General features: G+C 44.5%; 1 protein-coding gene across 2 annotated transcripts; it reads left to right on the forward strand.

Annotated features, from left to right (window-relative positions):
• The first annotated feature begins 417 nt into the window (after nt 1–417).
• On the forward strand, nt 418–16,689 carry Wrap53 (WD repeat containing antisense to TP53). 2 transcript variants are annotated; one of them, XM_076870071.1, is made up of 10 exons: nt 418–1,200; nt 1,315–1,413; nt 1,640–1,751; nt 14,340–14,428; nt 14,605–14,713; nt 14,821–14,953; nt 15,591–15,799; nt 15,956–16,059; nt 16,202–16,336; nt 16,428–16,689. In XM_076870071.1, the coding sequence occupies exons 1-10, from the start codon at nt 797–799 to the stop codon at nt 16,672–16,674; spliced, it is 1,641 nt and encodes a 546-aa protein (XP_076726186.1). In that variant the 5' UTR covers nt 418–796; the 3' UTR covers nt 16,675–16,689. The 2 variants fall into 2 exon arrangements, with proteins under 2 accessions (XP_076726186.1, XP_076726187.1); XM_076870072.1 differs by having other exon boundaries at nt 421–1,200; nt 14,623–14,713.
• The last annotated feature ends 1,615 nt before the right edge of the window (nt 16,690–18,304 follow it).

The raw sequence follows: 18,304 nt of genomic DNA on the forward strand, positions 1-18,304 counted from the left end.
GAATTAGCTGGATCGTTTCTTGTCATTAGCTAAATGTCACCTTTTAGGAAGGCTTTCCTTAATATCTCAATCAACTGTGTTCCCCTGGAGACTTTATATTACACTATCTTGTTTAATTTCCTTCGTAGCCCTTATCACTGAAAAGACCCATTTGTGCATCGACTTTAGGGTAGAGAATTGTTAGCTATCTTATTTATTGCAGTATTCTCCAATGCCTAGTATAGTGCTGTGTAGGAAGTTAAGAGCTTGATAATATTTGTCGAATGAATGAAGAGGTCCTGAGGAATTGGGCGGATGAGATGCAAAACCTGAAGCAAGCGCTCTCTGCAGGCGAGGGCGGGTAGGTGCTTTAAGAATTACCGTGGTGGACGGTTAAGGGGAGCTCAGGCATTCTCGCCTAGACGGAACGTTCAGACTACAACTCCCAGCAGCTATTAGGATTCCTAAGGCTTGAAGCGTACGCCGAATCCTTCCTCTCTGTGGGTCGCCCGCGAAATCTGATCCCGGATTCCGAGAGCCAATCGGAAGCCGGGCCCAAGTCCCGCGAGAACAAGAGGCACGGAGCGGCCCACGGTTCTTAGCAGAGTTGTGCCTTTACTATTGATGTCCTTCTATTCTCGCCTGCCGGGGGTCTTCTGCCTCCCCCACGGAAAAGGAAAGAAGGCACTGGTGGGTTTCCCCACTTCTGATCCCTGAGAACTTTGAAGCAGTTCCGGCAGTCCTGTGCGTCGGGCCGCCCGTAGGCAGTAGAGAGTTGCCCGGCTTAGGCCAATGTCTGCCACGCTTCCTCTGCAGCATGAAGACGTCGGAGGAGCAACTCTTGGCTCCAGACAGCCTTCCTTTAGACCAGGCCCCTGTACCAGCCTGTCCCTCTCCCCACGCTTCTCCGATGGATAAAAATACAGACCCTGAATTTATACCACCGCCACCTGGTGGAGATGATCTGCCCCAGAGGTCCCCAGATCCCGTGGCTGGCTCAGCTGCGTCCCAGGAGCTGGGGGAGGAGAACCCAGCGTCTCTCTCCACTCCCTTGGAAACCGAGTTTGATACTCCTCATGAGTTGAGTCCTCAAATCAAGAAGCAAGAACTTGATGAAAATGCTAGCTCTCCTGCAGAAAAAATGAGTGTTCCGGAGTTGGGGTCTGAAGAAGCCATGGAAGGCGTGTCTGAGGAAGCTGCTCCAGAGGATGAGGAAGACACGTAAGTGGTAGTTGATTTTGTCATCTAAGGAGAGTGAAAGTGTGTGCTCACTTCTCCAGGTGCATTTCCCCTTTGCTTCGGCGACCCAGTTTTGTTCCTTCATCTTCCTTACAGCACTTGGAACTACAGCTTCTCCCGGATACCTCGGTTTCTCAGTGGTTCCTGGTCTGAGTTTAGCTCCCAACCTGAGAACTTCTTGAAAGGCTGTAAGTGGTAAGTAAGGACAATGGGGCAGAGAGATGAAAACACCACACTTGTCTGGGGAAGGGATCCACCAGAGGTGGGCACAAGAGGGGAATCCCTCAGAGAATTTGAGCTTAAATTTTTTCTATGACTTTGTGTCTTACAAGGACTCGGGGGCTTACTTACTACAGAGGTAGACCCTATACTTGGAAGGCATAAGTCTGTCCAGTTTCCTAACTCTCTGCTATATTTCTAGGGCCCCTGATGGTTCCTGCATCTTGACCAATAGTGCTGATAACATCCTGCGGATTTATAACCTGCCCCCAGAGCTGTATAATGAGGGAGAGCAAGTGGAATACACAGAAATGGTAAGGGTAGGATCTAACTCTGTTCCTTTTTGGAGACCCTGCACATTTAAACCCTTCATGTGGATGAAGAAAGTATAGTCCACAAATTTTCTGTTCACAAATAGTACTTTCCCTCCTCCACGAATTATCACATGTAGCATTTTTGCCCTGAATTTTGAAGTCATTTTAAGAGATGTATGTGGGTATGGTGGCACACTCCTGTAATCCCAGTGATTCTGGAGGCTGAGGCAGGAGGATCACAAGTTGAAGGCCAGCTCCAGCAACTTTGTGAGACTCTGTCTCAAAATAAATAAATAGGACTGGATGTGTGACTCAGTGGTAAAGCACATATGGCTCAATCCCTAGAAACCCCTGCACTAAAGAGAGACAGAGAGAGGGGTATTTGACCCTTTTTTAGTCAGGAATATCTGTTTTCTCTAGAAAGTAGTAGATTTCTTTTGACAGTGTTTAATTTATTCTAGATATTTATTGAATAACTACTAATATGTTGTCACTGTAGTGCTGAAATGATAAAGAATTGAACAGGATAGATGAAGAGCTGTTTTTTTGTGTATGATTTGCAAATGTAAACCAATAAATAAACAAGATCATAACAGATTAAAATAAATGTTCTGGGAGACTGAGATAGGAATTTGAATCAACCTGTGCAGCATAGTGAGACCCTGTCTCTAAAATAAATGCATGCATGCATACTCTGAAGGAAGCAAACAGAACCAGGAGAAACCAACTGGAAGATTCCACTTTAGATACAGTGGTCAGGGAGGGGTTCTCTGAAAAGATATTTGAGCTGCGATCTGAAAAGAATAATGAATCAGTCAGATGAAGAGCCAGGGCAAGAACTTTCCAGGAAGAAGCAAGAATATTATAAATAGACCCAGAGCTGGGAAAGAGCTTTTTATGTTCATAGAACAGAAAAAAATATCTGTGGAGGAAAGTGGGGTGAGTATACAGAGGTGACTAGCAGCAACGTCATGTGAGGTCTTCTGGGAAGGCCTTTTGGAGTTTGAGAATCAATAGGAAAGTTTTAGAAGAGAGAAGTAAGTGGGTTTGGGGTGAGCAGGAGTGAATCAGAGAGACTCACTAGGATGCACTTAATCTAGGTGAAAGATTATGGTGAGCTGGTGAAACCATGTTAGGAGGGATGTAGAGATATAGATGGATTTGAAGTGTATTTTGTAAGACTTGAAGATTCATTGGATGTGGAGGTACAGGGAAGGAAACATTTAAAGGTGATGTTCAGATTTTTACGTTTTTTATATATATATATATTATTTTGATTGTAGGTAGACACAATATCTTTATTTTACTTATTTTTATGTGGTGCTGAAGATCAAACCCAGTGCCTCACTCATGTTAGGCAAACTGAGCTACAACTGCAGCTCTTGATGTTTAGATTTTTGCAGTTGGGTGGTTGGTAGAACACTTTATTCAAAGGAGAAAATAGATCTGAGGATAGATGTCAAGGGGTATTAAGTATATTAAATGGGAGATGTAATCCTAAGGGGAAAAAGTGGGGTCAGGGATTTACTCTAAGAAGTGGTAGAATATTTTTAGATTGCATCTCCTGCCTTGAGGATGGATTCATTCTCTAGAGAGAGAGTAGGTGAATGAGGAGAAGGCCCACATAGAGCCTTGGGTGCACCAGCATCTGGGCCCAGATATAGGAGAAAGCAATAAAGGTGGAAACAATCATGACTAATGTTGCTGAGAGATGGAGTGAGGTAGACTTAGAGAATGACAAGAGACCAGGTGTGCCGCACACATGTAATCCCAGTGACTCAGGAGGCTGAGGCAGGAAGATTGCAAGTTGGAGGCCAGCCTAGGCAATTAAGTGAGACCCAGTCTCAAAAGGACTCAGGATATAGCTCAGTGGTAAAGTATCCCTAGGTTCATCCTCCAGTACTCCAAAAAAGAAAAAATGGAGAGACTGACAAGAGGATATTAGTGACCTTGACAAGTGCTTTCAGAGGAGCAACGGAGGCAGAAACTGATTATTGTGATAGAAGGAAAAGAACAGACAATTATTTGGAGTTTTGCTGTGAAAGGGAGCCAAGAAATGTGACCAAAGGGATTGTGGGTTAGAGGGTTTATTGGGTGTTTTGTGATGTCAGGAATAACCCAGCAGAGAGAAAGGAATTGATGCTTGTCTTATTCTGTTTTGTGTTGCCACAACAGAATACCTGAGACTGGGTAATTTATAAAGAAAGATTTATTTGTGACAGTCTGGAGTCTGGGAAGCCCAGGATCAAGGGATCACATCTGGTGAGTCTTCTGTTGTGTCATAGCCTGGTGGAAGACATCACATGGCAGCATACAAACCTAGGTCTCTCTTCTCTTCTTATGAAGTCACTAATTTCTGTCACGGAGGCTCTACCATCATGACCTCCTGACACCCTGTTTCCCTTCCAAAGACTCCACCTCCAAATACCATCACTGCGTGAATTGGGGTTTAAGTTGTGAACTCATGAATTTTTGGCAAACACATTTAAACCATAGCAATGCTGTAGCAGAGAGAGGGGATAACAGAGTTTCTGAGTGGTTCAGTGAAGACAGGATTTAGAGCTCAATGGTGATGTTGGCTTAAATGCAGTGTCCTTCCTCTTCATAGGAAGAAACGTAGAGTATTCAAAGGCAGCTGTTTGGTGATTAGAAGATTTGGATATTCCTATCTCTTGATTTCTCTATTCTCAGTGAAGCATAAAGGGAGGTCTCTAGCTAAAGGAAGAGGGCCCATGTGGAGAGAGCAGAAGGCATGAAATAATTTGTCCTAGAAAGTAGAAAATCCAAACTACTGAGGAACGTGGTAGTATAGATGCTCCTTGACTGACAAAGGTTACATCCTGATAATCTCTCATATGTTGAAAATATTGTAAGTTGAAAATGCATTTAATACACCTAATGTACCAAACATCACAGCTTCACACGGTAGATTGTGTTTTCACTCATGATACTGCATGTTTTTGCACCATCATAAAGATGAAAAATCATATTTTGAACCATTGTAAGTTGAAGATGGTTTTACTGTTCTTTTCACAGTGCCTGCCAGAGGTTTGTTGCTGTTCTTTTTTTTTTTTTTTTTTGATATTAGGGATTGAACCCAGAGGCACTTAACCACTGAGCTACATCCCAACATCCCCAACCCTTTTTTTTGTATTTTATTTAGAGACAGGGTCTCACTGAGTTGCTTAGTGCCTCACTAACTTGCTGAGGCTGCCTATGAACTTGTCATCTTCTTGCCTAAGCCTCCTGAGCCACTGGGATTGCAGGCAGCTGGCTGTTCCTTTTTTTTTTTTTTTTTTAAAGTCAGGGTCTTATTATGTTGTCTAGACTGGCCTTGATCCTCTGGGCTCAAGTAATCCTCTTGATCGGACTGTCAAGTAGCTGGGACTCCAAGTGTGTGCCAACCTCACCTAACTGTTGCCATCCATTTAAAGTGAAGCCAGTTAATGTGGTTGTATATCTTTCCTGACAGGTTAAGTGATGGTAGTTTCTTTGTAAAGTGAGGATATGGCACCCACCTCACAGTTTTGTAAATTAAAAGAATTAATGATGGATTAATGAAAAGTGCTTTGAAAAGTGCTTAGCATATAGCAATTATTCAGTGAAGTCTAGTAGTCATTTGTATGTAAGCATGAAAGAGGAGGACAGTCTGGTTGGGGTTTGCCAAGAGAGAGACAAGGATATCTCAAGGGTGTCCTCAGGGGTTGGCTTGTCATGGTAAACTAGAAATATGTAAATATGTTTTTGATGAAGTTGAATAAGCGTCATGGTAGAAATGGCAGAGCCAATTAACTAGATGGGTTGGAGGTGTTGGTTAGAGACTGAAGTTGAGGTATGCTATCTCAGTTATGATAAACCCAGGGCTTGATATAGACCAGGGCAGTGGCTGTGATTGCTTGGGAAGTGAAGCATGAGACAGGCCCATGTGTTTGATGGATCCGTTTATTCTTATTTGTTCAATGCATGTTCCCCCCCCCAAACCCGTATAAGCACTCTACCCTGGAGCTACATCCCTAGGTCCTTTTTATTTTGAGATGGGGTCTCCCTAAGTTGCATAGGCTGACATTGAACTTGTGATCTTCTTGCTTGCAGAGTAACCGAGATTACAGGCGTGTGCCACTTCCCCTGGCGTGTGTGTGTGTGTGTGTGTGTGTGTGGTGTTGGGGATTGAAACCAGGGATGCTCTACCATTAAGCTATATCCCCAGTTCTTTTTTAAAGAAATTTTTTATATATATTTTTTATTTTTTTTAGTTGTAGTTTGATACAACACCCCCACTTTTATTTGTTTTTATTTTTATGTGGTGCTGAGGATGGAACCCAGTGCCTCACACATGCTAGGTGAGCACTCTCCACTGAGACACAACCTCAACCCCATCTTTTTAAAACTTTTTATTTTGAGTAAGGGTCTCATTAAATTGCCTGGGTTGGCTTCAAATTTGCCATTTCCTGCCTCAACCTCCTGAGTAGCTGGGATTATAGACCACTACTATTTCAGTGCATTTTTGTTGAGCATATTCTATATACCAGTTCCTGTTTTGGGTGCTGAGAACTAGTCAGACAAAAGTCCCTTTCCTTGTAAAGCTTATATCCTAGTGCAAGAAACGGTCAGAAACCAAATTATATTGTTATATTGTATGCACATATGGATATATAATAAATCTCATCAATATGTACAACTATAATGCACAATAAAAAAAAAGGTGGAAAACAACAACAAAAAGAAATGGGCAGAAAATAAATAATGAGATGCTGGGTGTAGAGGTACATACCTGTGATCCCAAGCAGCTAGGGAGGTTGAGGCAGGAGGAGAGCAATAAGTTCCAGGTCACACTGGGCAACTTAAGACTGTGTCTCAATTTTTTTTTTTTTTAAGAGAGAGAATTTTAATATTTATTTTTTAGTTTTCAGCGGACACAACATCTTTGTTTGTATGTGGTGCTGAGGATCGAACCTGGGCCGCATGCATGCCGGGCAAGTGTGCTACCACTTGAGCCACATCCCCAGCCCTGTGTCTCAAATTTTTTTAAAAAAATTTAAAAATGGATGGAGATATAGCTCAGTGGTAGAGTACTCCGGGCTTCAGTTTCCAATACTTCAAAAAGAAAGAAAGAAAAAGGAAATAACAAAGTAAAATATATGTATCTGACAGATGGCATGGAGAGTAAAACAGAGAAGAGGATTAGAAGAGTGAGTTGTAACTTTGTTTTCCCTGGTATCAAGGATTTAACTCAGGGGACACTTACCTAGTGAGTCATATCCCCAGCCCTTTTTATTTTTTATTTTGAGATAGAGCTTTGCTAAGTTGCTTAGGCCTCGCTCAATTGCTGAGGCTGGCCTTGAATTTGTGATCCTCCTGCTTCAGCCTTCCAAGCTGCTGAATTTATAGGTGTGTGCCACTGTGCCTAGCTGTGAGATACAATTTTAAAAAGGACTGGATCACCGGGCATGGTGGTACTCTCCTGTAATCCCAGCCATTCAGGAGGCTGAGGCAGGAGGAGTATAAATTTGAGGCCAGTCTGGCGAACTTAGGGAGACCCTGTCTGAAAATAAAATAAAAAACAGGGCTGGGGATATAGCTCAGAGGTAGAGTGTCCCTGGGTTAAATTCCTAATAAACTCCTCCCTCACCCCCACCCCCCCAAGAAAAGTTAAAGAAGATCTCACTATTAAGTGACGGCTGAGCAGAGACCTGAAAGAAACCAAATTGATACCTGTGGGAAGACTGTGTCAGGTAGAGGGGACAGCAAATTAATAGGCTACTGTGGAAGTGGAAATCACCAAGAGTGGTAACAGGAGGATATGTAGGGAGCAAGATGGCAAACCAGGAAGGAAAGTCTCAGGAAATAGGGGTGTATGACAGAAAGTAGATAGTTAGACTAATGGCAAGGACTGTGGGGAAATTTGGGTTGGAACAATGGAAGATTTAGAAATGACAGTGGGAAGCAAAGAGTTATCCACCCATCTCCTATCCTTGAAGTGTGTTTTGACAAAGGGATGAAAGTAATGCCATCTCAGCTTGAGGGCCACAGAGGACAGCCAGGGCCAGGCAAATCCAGCAGGGCAAATGGAACATTCTGGGGAGAAGGTGAGAAGTGAAGGAGTAAGAATGTCAGAGGCCCTGGCCTAAGGATTTGAGAGGGCTGGGAAGAGTGGGATTGGGGGGCCGAGGTTGTGGCTCGGTGGTAGAGCACTTGCCTAGCATGCATGAGGTCCTGGGTTCGATCCCTGACACCACATAAAAATAAACAAATAAAATAAAGGTATTGTGTCCATCTACAACTAAAAATATTAAAAAAAAAGAAAAAAAGTGGGATTGGGACAGATGAGGGTGTATGTTGAACAATGTACAGATGGAAGTAATTCTAGATGACCCAGAAGACTGGGACTTCTTAGTGCTTAAAATTAATGGCAGAAGAAAGTAGATCTTGATGCCTTCTTTAAAAAAGGAGTCCCTGGCTATTGCAGTGGTACATGCCTGTAATCCTGGGGACTTGGGAGGCTGAGGCAGGAGGATCATGAATTCAAGGCCAGCCTCAACAATTTAGTGAGACACTATCTTGAAATAAAGAATAAAAAGAGCCAGGTATGGTGGCACACACCTTTAATCCTAGCTGGTAGGGAGGGTAAAACAGGAGGATCACAAGTTTGAGGCCAGTCTCAGCAATTTAGGGAAGCTGTAAGCAACTTAGTGAGAGCCTGTCTCAAAATGAAAAAGGAGTGGGGATGTGGCTCAGTGTTAAAGTGCCCCTGGGTTCAATCCCCAGTACAAAAAAAAAAAAAGAATAAAAAGAATTGGAGGAGCTGGGATTGTGGCTCAGTGGCAAAGCACTTGTGTAGCATGTGTGAGGCACTGGGTTTGATTCTCAGCACCGCATATGAAAAAATAAAATAGGTCGATTAGAATGTAGCTTATTGTGAAAGGCCGTGGGTTCAATCCCCAGTACTGCTAATGAATGGATAGATAGATGAATGAATACATATATATGTAAATACAAAAACAAATTAAAAATAAATTAATAAATAAAACATAGGAGAAGAAGAATGGTGCCTATTTTGGAGTGGCCTGGTCCTAAATGCTTACCTAATATGCAACTCATGGATGGGAGGTTACAGATAATTTGTACAAAGTACTAGAAGCCCTGGTTCCTGGAACAGAAATTGATCATGTCTCAGGGTTAGGGAGTCAGGTTGCAGCCAACCTGAAAGAAATCAGGAGTGGAGAGGTAGTTTCCAGTAGAGATGGTTAGAAGAGACTCTGGAAATGTGGGAGGTTGAGTATTTATTGCACACATTTGTTTTGGAGAAACAGGAATGTTAAGAAAAAGTCATCATTATCTACCACTCTGCAAAACTTAGCCCTTTAAATTTTTCTACATTCTTTCTAAGCTCTGTCCAAGTACTGGAGCTTTTTATGTGGTTGTAATCCTATGGTAAATGGTTTTGTATCCTGCTTTTTTCCTTTGAGCAATCATATCCTGAGTGTTTTTCATGGTAGTCCAGTCTTCACAGTTATTGTGTTTAATGGTGTGTGATATTGCATTGAGTGCTTTTGATAGTTTTTTTTTTTTTTTTACCTCTTCTTCCATTTTGGACATTTGGGTTATTTCCAGAATTTTAATATCATAAATTAGTCTTCAGAAAATATCGTTATATATCGTTATATATTTTGAGGGAGGATATTTTCTTTTTGGTGCTGGGAATTGAACTTGGCCTCATGCAGAGGGAGAGTGTTTTCTTTTTCTTTCTTTCTTTCTTTTCTTTTTTCTTTTTTTTTGTGGTGCTGGGCATTGAACCCAGGGCCTTGTGCATGTGAGGCAAGCACTCTACCAACTGAGCTATATTCCCAGTCCGGGAGCGTCTTTTCTTAAGGGGAATATTATAGGTAAGAAATACCCTAGCATCAATATACATTTTGTGATTGTGTGCACACACACATGCTTGACCTCTGAGCCATAGCCACAGCCCCTTTTTACATTTTATTTAGAGGCAGGCTCTTGCTAAGTTGCTGAGGCTGATTTTGACCTTGAGATCTTCCTGTCTCAGCCTCCCAAGCTGCTGGAATTATAGGCATGTGCCACTATACCCAGCAATGTACATGTTTTTTTTAATGTCTTGTAATATAGTCAATTTGTTTTCAAAAGCTTTAAATTTTTTATTTGCTCTTAGCAATGTATGGTTGTAAGGACATTTTGGGGTATAATTGGCCTTCTACATCTGTGGATTGAACCAACCACAAATCTAGAATATTTGGAAAAGAATAAACATGGCTGTGCTCAACAAGTACAGATTTTTTCCTTGTTTTATTATTCCCTAAATAACATAGTGTAACAGCTATTTACATAGCATTTACATTGTATTGGGTATTATAAGCAGCCTAGAGATGATTTAACATATATGGGAGGTTTTTTGTAGGTTCAGTGCACATATGCACTATTTTATAGAAGGGACTTGAGCATCTGTGGATTTTGGTACCTAGAGGTTCCTGGCACCAAAGCCCCACAGATACTGAGATGGCCAGGCGCAGTGGTGCATGCCTATAATCCCAGTCATTTGGGAGGCCAAGGCAGGAGGATTCCAGGTTTGAGGACAGCTTTAGCAATTTAGTGAGACCCTGTCTCAAAATAAAAAATAAAAAGGGCTGGGGAAGTAGCTCAGTGGTAAAGTGCCCCTGGGTTCAATTTCCAGTACCCCCCCCCACACCCCTCCTCTTCCCAGCATAGTTCCCCAGTTCTTCTACCTTTTCTATCCTTTCACAGAGCTTTCTAGGATTCTGTTTCTTAACGTTCCAATTCTCTGAGCACTTGCCCTACTCTGTGCCTTTTGCAGGAGGCCTTCACTATACCTCTATCCCTCTCCACAGAGGCTTTGCATCCTCTTTGCCTTCTATCTCTCAGGTTCAGAGTGGGGTGTTCTCATTTCCAAATGCTAGAGCCAGGCAATTGCTCTTTTTTGGGGGGAGGGGTGTACCAGAGATTGAACCCAGAGGCAACTTGCACACTGAGCCACACCTGCAGCCCTTTTTATTTCAAAACAGGGCCTTGGTAGGTTGCTGAGGCTGGCCTCCAACTTGTGATACTCCTCCCTCAGCCTCCTGAGTCACTGGAATTACAGGCATGCCCCACCACATCCAGCCACGCAATTGTTCTTTCCTCTTTCCAAAATCTTTTCCTTTGAGGCATATGCTATCTGATTCTCTCACTTATCAAGGACATTAGTCTCTTGACTTTGGTCCTCAAGTTCTCTGCCATCTTCATATCCTAAGGTATCCAAGCCAGAAGCTAGGGTCTCATCCTTTAATCTTGCTTTTCCTAACCCCTACATCCAATTAATTATCAAATCTCATTAAGTCCATCTAATCTTTAATCCATCCACTTCTGTCCAATTCACTGACTGCTTTAATTCAAAGTCCTATTATTTTGGGCCTCATGTTGCTGAAACAGTCTCCTGTTTCCATATGCCATGAAAATATTATTTACTAACTGCTGATTATGCACTAGGTGTTGAGGAGACTGTGGTGAGCAAGGCAGATATGATTCCCCACTTCTCAGGGATGATGCAGAGTGAGGAGCACAGAAGGCTATAGGAACGTGGAGCAGCTCATCCTGAGGGCTTAGGGAAGGCTTCCAGAGGAAGAAGCATCTAAGAGTCCTGAGTGAGTGAGCATTCAATCTGGAGGAATTATGAGGAGATGAAGGAAGAATATTCCAGACTTGGAGACTATTATATGTGAAAACCTGCAGGTTGAGAGTGTGTTGAGGTAGTTTCTTTTGGGGCCTGTGAGTCAAAATGGTGGTACATGGAAATTTTAAACGGAGTGAGTAGATAGAGGTGGGCCTGGCATAGGAGCATAGTAATGAACATCTTTATAAGGGGATGGACTACAAGGAATCATTCAAACATTTTAAGTAAGAGGATGATACTGCAGAATCCAATTTACATAAGATCTCAAGGGCCTTGCTGGGCTTCGAGTGTGGAGAATGGATGTACAGGTTGGAACATGCGGTACAGAGAGGACCAGAGGACACATGGAGTGTTGCAGAAGTGCTGGCAAGAAGGCAGTAGTAGCTCATAATGGGATCTTGGGAGAGGGAACAAAGGGAGAGAACAGATTAAAACCTGGAGGAAGAATTGGCCGATTTGGTTGTAAATTGAGCCAGGAGTGGTCAAGGCTGGCACACACATTCCAGACTTGAAAACTGGGTATGGGACCTAGGAGGACTAGCAGGTGCAGAGTTGCTATATCCAATATGATGGATAAATTGAACTTGAGGTGCCTGTGGGATGTTCAGATAGAATTGTCCACTAGGCAGCTATCTATAGATTCAGAGTGATGGGGTAGAAACTGAAGTCATAGCTAGGTGATGTCACTCTGAGGGTCACCAAATAACTGATGAAGACTAGTATCAAGACTATTTAAAGATTTCCTTCAAATCAGTAAGAAAAAGACAACAACCTATTAGAAAAATGGGCAAAATTTATGAAAAGATATACCTAAATAGCAAAAAAAAAAAAAAAAAAAAAAAGAAAAATGTCTAATGGTGTAGTCCTGTACATCTGTAATCCCAGGGACTTGGGAGGCAAAGGCAGGAGGATCACAAGTTTGAGGCTAGCCTCTGCAATTTAATGAGATCCCTCAGCAACTCAGCAACACTGTCTCCAAAAAAAAAAAAAAAAAAGTGTGGTAAAGCTCCCCTTATTTAAATCCTCAGTACAAAAAAAAAATCTAATCTCACTTTATAGCAATGATGAAAATGTAAATTTATGGCATAACAAAATACCATTTCACAGCCTTCAAACTGAGAAAATTTGAAAAAAAAAAAAAACCTGGCAATGCCAAGAGGATAAAGAATACCAGGCAGTTTTTTTTTTTTTTTTTTTTTTTGGTACTGGGGATTAAACCCAGAGGCGCTCAACTACTGAGCCACATGCCCAGTGCTCTTTCATTTATTTACTTATTTATTTATAGATGTTGATGGACCTTTATTTTATTCATTTATTTTTATGCAGTGCTGAGAATCAACCCAGTGCCGTATACATGCTAGATAAGCGCTCTATTCATTAGCCACAACCCCAGCCCTCCTAGTGCTTTTTTTTTTTTTTTTTTTTTTTTTAACTTAGATACAGGGTCTCACTGAGTTGCTTAGGGCCTTGCTAAGATGCTGAGGCTGGCTTTGAACTCATGATCCTCTTGGCTCAGGTTCCCCAGCTGCTGGATACCAGGCATTCTTATATGCTGCTGCTGTATAAGGATGAGCACTTTGGGGAAAAAACTTTGACATTATTTCAAGAAGTTGGCAAAATTTATAGTATAAAGGCCCATAATTTTGTTCTTTAGCAGAAACTAGAGAAACCCTTCCATATGTGTTTTAGAATGTTAAAGCATATGAGTAAAAAAATAGAAAATCTTCAATGAGTACAGCAGGAGAGGATTGATCAATCTAGGTACATTCAAAAATGGAGTACCATGCAGCAATGCAAATGCATGAATTAGAGGAAAATGTGTCATTTGGTTAAATCTCACCACAATCAGGAATGCATACCATGTGATGCCATTAATATTAAGCTTAAGCGAGCAGTGCAATGGTGCATACCTGTAATCTGAGCCAGGAGAAGAGCTAGTTCAAAGCCAGCCTCAGTAGTGAGACCCTGTCTCTAAATAAAATACAAAAAGGGGTGGCGGGCTGGGGATGTGGCTCAAGTGGTAGCGCGCTCGCCTGGCATGCGTGCGGCCCGGGTTCGATCCTCAGTACCACGTACAAACAAAGATATTGTGTCCGCCAAGTACTAAAAAAATAAAAATACAACTCAATAAGACTCTCTAAATAAAATACAAAATAGGGCTGAGGATGTGACTGAGTGGTTTAGTGCTCCTGAGTTCAATCCCTGGTACCCCCCAAAAATAAATATATTAAACTTAAAATCATGCACTGTAATGCTAGGTACTGTTTTTTCCTTATGAATATATGCCTAAAGACAAACAGAGAATGATATATTCAGGATATGTTTACCTCTGAGGGAAGGAGTTTTAATGTATTTTTTTCCCCTCTAAAGCTGGGTGGAGAAATCACAGGATTAAAAAACAAGACAAAACAAAACAAAACAAAACAAAAACCAAAAACACTTCATGTTTGAACTGTTTAATTTTATTTTTATTTTTCTGTAGTCCTGGGGATCAAACCCAGGACCTTACACATGTGGCACACAGGCAAGTGCTATACCACTGAGCTACATCTCCAGCACTAATAATTTTTTTAAAGGATAGTATGGCAGCTCATAGGTGCCTACCAAATATTTCTGTTACTGGTTGATTCTTTGTCTCTGGATTGGAGTATTCAATTTGTTTCTCCCCTTGTAAGTGTTTAAAAGGCACGAATTCGTATGGCTTTGGTGGTCTGATTCTGACATTAGAGGCTGAGTTCAACCTTGGAACGTTGAGATAAAAATTCCTTTTTTTGTGTATACTCTATATGTCTTCTCCTACTTACTTCATGCCAATACATGGTCTCCTTCTCTGCCACAAACCCAGTAGAGGCATGAGCCTCTGACTCCCCTGCCAGTAATCTTGGCATTTTCCCATCTCGGTCTAGGCCCCTGTCCTTCGAATGATGGAGGGTGATACCATATATGATTACTGCTGGTATTCGCTGATGTCTTCAGCCCAACCAGACACCTCCTAGTAAGTGATGTTCTTTGCTCTTCCCCCAGACCCCAGTTTCAAAGGGGCCCTCTACTAAGAGTCAGTGGCTTCCATGAGTATTGGGAGGAGGAAGGCTCATTGTGCTTTTCAGATGGGAGCTGAGAGGGCTGGTCAGTTGGTTTCCTCCCCTTCCTTTGACAGTGCTGGGGCCTCAGTGTCCATGTCTCTCTCAGCGTGGCCAGCAGCAGTCGGGAGAACCCAATTCACATCTGGGATGCATTCACTGGAGAGCTCCGGGCTTCCTTTCGTGCCTACAACCACCTGGTACAGACCTTCCTGCCTAGCCCCAGCACCTGTCTGGGGTCAGCTTTCCTTCCCTGAGGACAGCTGAGCTTTGGCAAGGCCTGTTTTCAGCCTTTTCCTGCCCCCAGGATGAGCTGACGGCAGCCCACTCACTCTGCTTCTCCCCGGATGGCTCCCAACTCTTCTGTGGCTTCAACCGGACCGTGCGAGTCTTCTCCACATCCCGACCTGGCCGAGACTGTGAGGTGCGAGCCACATTTGGTAAGCACCTGGGCCCCCACCCAAGGGAGGAAGGAAGGGAAAGGTATGCTGCCAGCGTCAGGGCCTTGTGGGAGCCAGGAGGCCACTTGTGGGTTTTGCTTTATCATCACTTTAGTCCTGGGAGGTAAGTGGTGCAGTTACAGAGAAGAAAATAGACTCAGGAAACTTTGCCAAGGTCATCCATCTAGTTCACTCCTGAGCCTATGCTGTTAGCTGTACACCAAAAGTTTTCTAATCTTTAGAAATTTTAAAATTTTTATTTTTGTGTTGCTTATGATGGAACCCAGGGTCTCATGGGTACCAGGCCAGTGTTCTATCACTGAGCTACATCCCCAGCCCTCTAGAAAATTTGAGATGAAGCCAAATTCATTTCCTGTAGGCCTTTAGCTCTCTGACCCTTCTAGGAAAAATGGGGTTTGAGAAGGAAGAAGGGGGCCTTGGACATTTAGGTCCTTTGGTGTGGGGGAAATAGAAGGATCTCGAAAACATCAGTTTTTATATTGCTTGTGACAGAGCGAGGAAGATGTTGAGTCCTAGTATATTGGTGTTGTGGCAGGGGACAGATAGGCTTTTGCTTAGCCTGATAAATGCCATGTTTCATTGCCCTCTCCCTCACTTTGTGTCTCCTTCCCTTTAGCAAAAAAACAAGGTCAGAGTGGCATCATCTCCTGCATAGCCTTCAGCCCAGCCCAGCCCCTCTATGCCTGTGGCTCCTATGGCCGCTCCCTGGGCCTGTATGCCTGGGATGATGGCTCCCATCTTGCCTTGCTCGGAGGGCATCAAGGGGGCATCACCCACCTCTGCTTTCACCCTGATGGCAACCGCTTCTTCTCAGGAGCCCGCAAGGTAGGAGTCATAACCTGAGAGCCCAAGCAGGTGGGTGACAGTATGGCAGGAGTGAGGATGTAGGGCAAGAGTTGGAGAATGCCAAGCATGAGGGAGGAAGGGGCATTGTGTGATATTGGGGGACAGACACTCTAGGTTCCTGGTCTATGTCTTTAGGATGCTGAGCTCCTCTGCTGGGACCTCCGGCAGCCTGGTCATCCGCTTTGGTCCTTGAGTCGGGAGGTAACCACCAATCAGCGCATCTACTTTGATCTGGACCCGTAAGTGACTATGGTCCTTTCCTGTGGAAGGCCCTGACCATCCCCGGGGATGCAGAGACCAGCTAAGGGTCCCATCTTCTGAGTGTGAGGGGTTCTTGCCCCAGGAGTGATGCCTTTATGCCAACAAATCTCTCTCCCTCAGGAGCGGCCAGTTCCTAGCAAGTGGCAGCACCAGTGGGGCTGTCTCTGTGTGGGACATCAGTGAGACTGGCAAGGATGGGAGTCCAGAGCCTGTGCTGAGTTTTCTGCCCCAGAAGGACTGCACCAATGGAGTGAGGTCCTCAGTTCACTTCCAGGGATCTTGGGATTGGGGTTGGGGAGGGAGGTGAGTCCCTGAGGTGCTTACAGATCCTGTGTCTCTCCCTCAGCCTGCACCCTAGCCTGCCTCTGCTGGCCACTGCCTCCGGTCAGCGTGTGTTTCCGGAGCCCACTGACAGTGGGGATGAAGGGGAACAGGAGCCAGACCTCCCCCTGCTCTCCTTTCGACACGTCCACCTGGAATGTCGGCTTCAGCTCTGGTGGTGTGGGGGTGGCCCAGATCCCAGTATCCCTGATGATCACCAGGATGAGAAGGGACAAGGAGGGACCGAGGGAAGTGGGAGTGAACTTATATAAAAAGATTTTATATGATACTGGAGTCTTTGTGTCTGTTTGGGAGGTTATGACAGAGGTGGGGGCTGGATAGGGTGACCAGTGGACGTCCTTGTCCAGTAGCATTGGGGACTGGCATATTATTCCTGAAACCAGGAGTTGAGAGGTGGGGCTAGAAGGGAGCCAATCCAGCCACTGAGCTGTGTGTGAAGTCAAGTGGGTGGGGGTGGGGCCTCATGCCATCAATTGGGTGGTTGCTAGGCAACTTGGTAAACTGAAGGGGGGAAACCTGTTTGAAATCTCACTCTCAAGGTGCTGGCAGCAGGGGTCAGGGTGAGCTGGGCTGAACAGGAGTGGCAGGAGCTCAGTGTCAGACTGTTGGGTGTGACTGTGTGAGACTGTGTAGACGGTGACAGACAAGACACCAGCTCACTTGCACTCTACACTATTTACCATAATCCAGCAGCAGAGGGACCATTACTCTGCTCTGGTGAAGGAGTATTGGAGCATTTGCCTTCACTCCTCTGAACTCCCCCAGGAGGCAGGCAACACAGTAGCCAGAGTCAAGGACACATGAAAGAGTAAAGGTGTGGAAAAATATAGATGTCGCATTCACATCAGTCTTCCCCTTAGATGCAAGCAAGGTTGATGGGCTTCATTCGGCAGCTGGTGGTGGTCGAGTTCCATTCCTTAGCTTTCCCTCCTCCCCATAATACACCTTGCCAAACACAGAGAAGGGGGTCTTTGAAGAGATACTGTCAGCAGGGAAAGTGATGGGGACCTCACAATCAAAGGGAAGAGAAAAGCCTGTGGAGGCTTGAGTAGGAAAGAGAGGAATGTTGCCCCTGCCTGGAGGTGCTGAAAGCCGGGTTCTTTCACCCAAAAAGGCAACACCTCCCTTCCCCCAGGATAATTGGAAACAGCCCTTCCAAAGCAGTGCGGGTTTGGGAATTTAGGTACCCCCTCCCTGTCTCCCACCCACCTCACTTCTCCCCACAACCACCTAACAAGGGCCCAAGTTTACTCCCTCATTTCTTGTCTTTCACCTGGAGAGCCAGATAACAGTAAAGGATCCTGGAAGCTGTGACAAAAGAATCCCAGGAACGGGGAAGCTCAGCATCGGTTTGGTTAGTGGCTTTATTCCAGTTTCCCTATATGACCTTGGGCAAGTCATGGGGTCCTTTCCAGAACCTCGGTTTCTTCATCACTACAATGGGATCGGTAGCTCGGCCCCTCCCACTTCACACAGGTAGTCGTGACGATCAACTCAGCCACACTTTGTGAAGTGTCTAGCCATCAAGGTTGTTATTATTATTATTCTCTCCAGGCCTCCCTGGAAAAATCGGTGTTGTTTTGGGATGGAAGAGGAGGAGGCTGCGGGAGTAAAAGGGGTGGGTTCCTCGGGGTGGAGAGGGCGAGAGTCTTTCTGGATCCGAGAAAGGAAGATTCCAACCGCTCCGGTGATCCGAGGGCAGGAAGGGAGACGCGCAGCAACTCAGTCAGAGACCGAGACAGAGAGACAAAGGGGGCGTGAGAGACCGCGCTAGGCAGCGAGGCGGGGCGGCGGGCGAGGCAGCCGCGGCGGGCGGGCGGGAGGTGCGCGAGGTGAGGGAGGTGTGGGGGGCGTGGGCCGCGGGATGCTGCCGCCCGCTCC

This window comes from Callospermophilus lateralis, chromosome 11, assembly GCF_048772815.1.
Source record: "Callospermophilus lateralis isolate mCalLat2 chromosome 11, mCalLat2.hap1, whole genome shotgun sequence".
In the NCBI taxonomy this organism is placed as follows: domain Eukaryota; kingdom Metazoa; phylum Chordata; class Mammalia; order Rodentia; family Sciuridae; genus Callospermophilus; species Callospermophilus lateralis.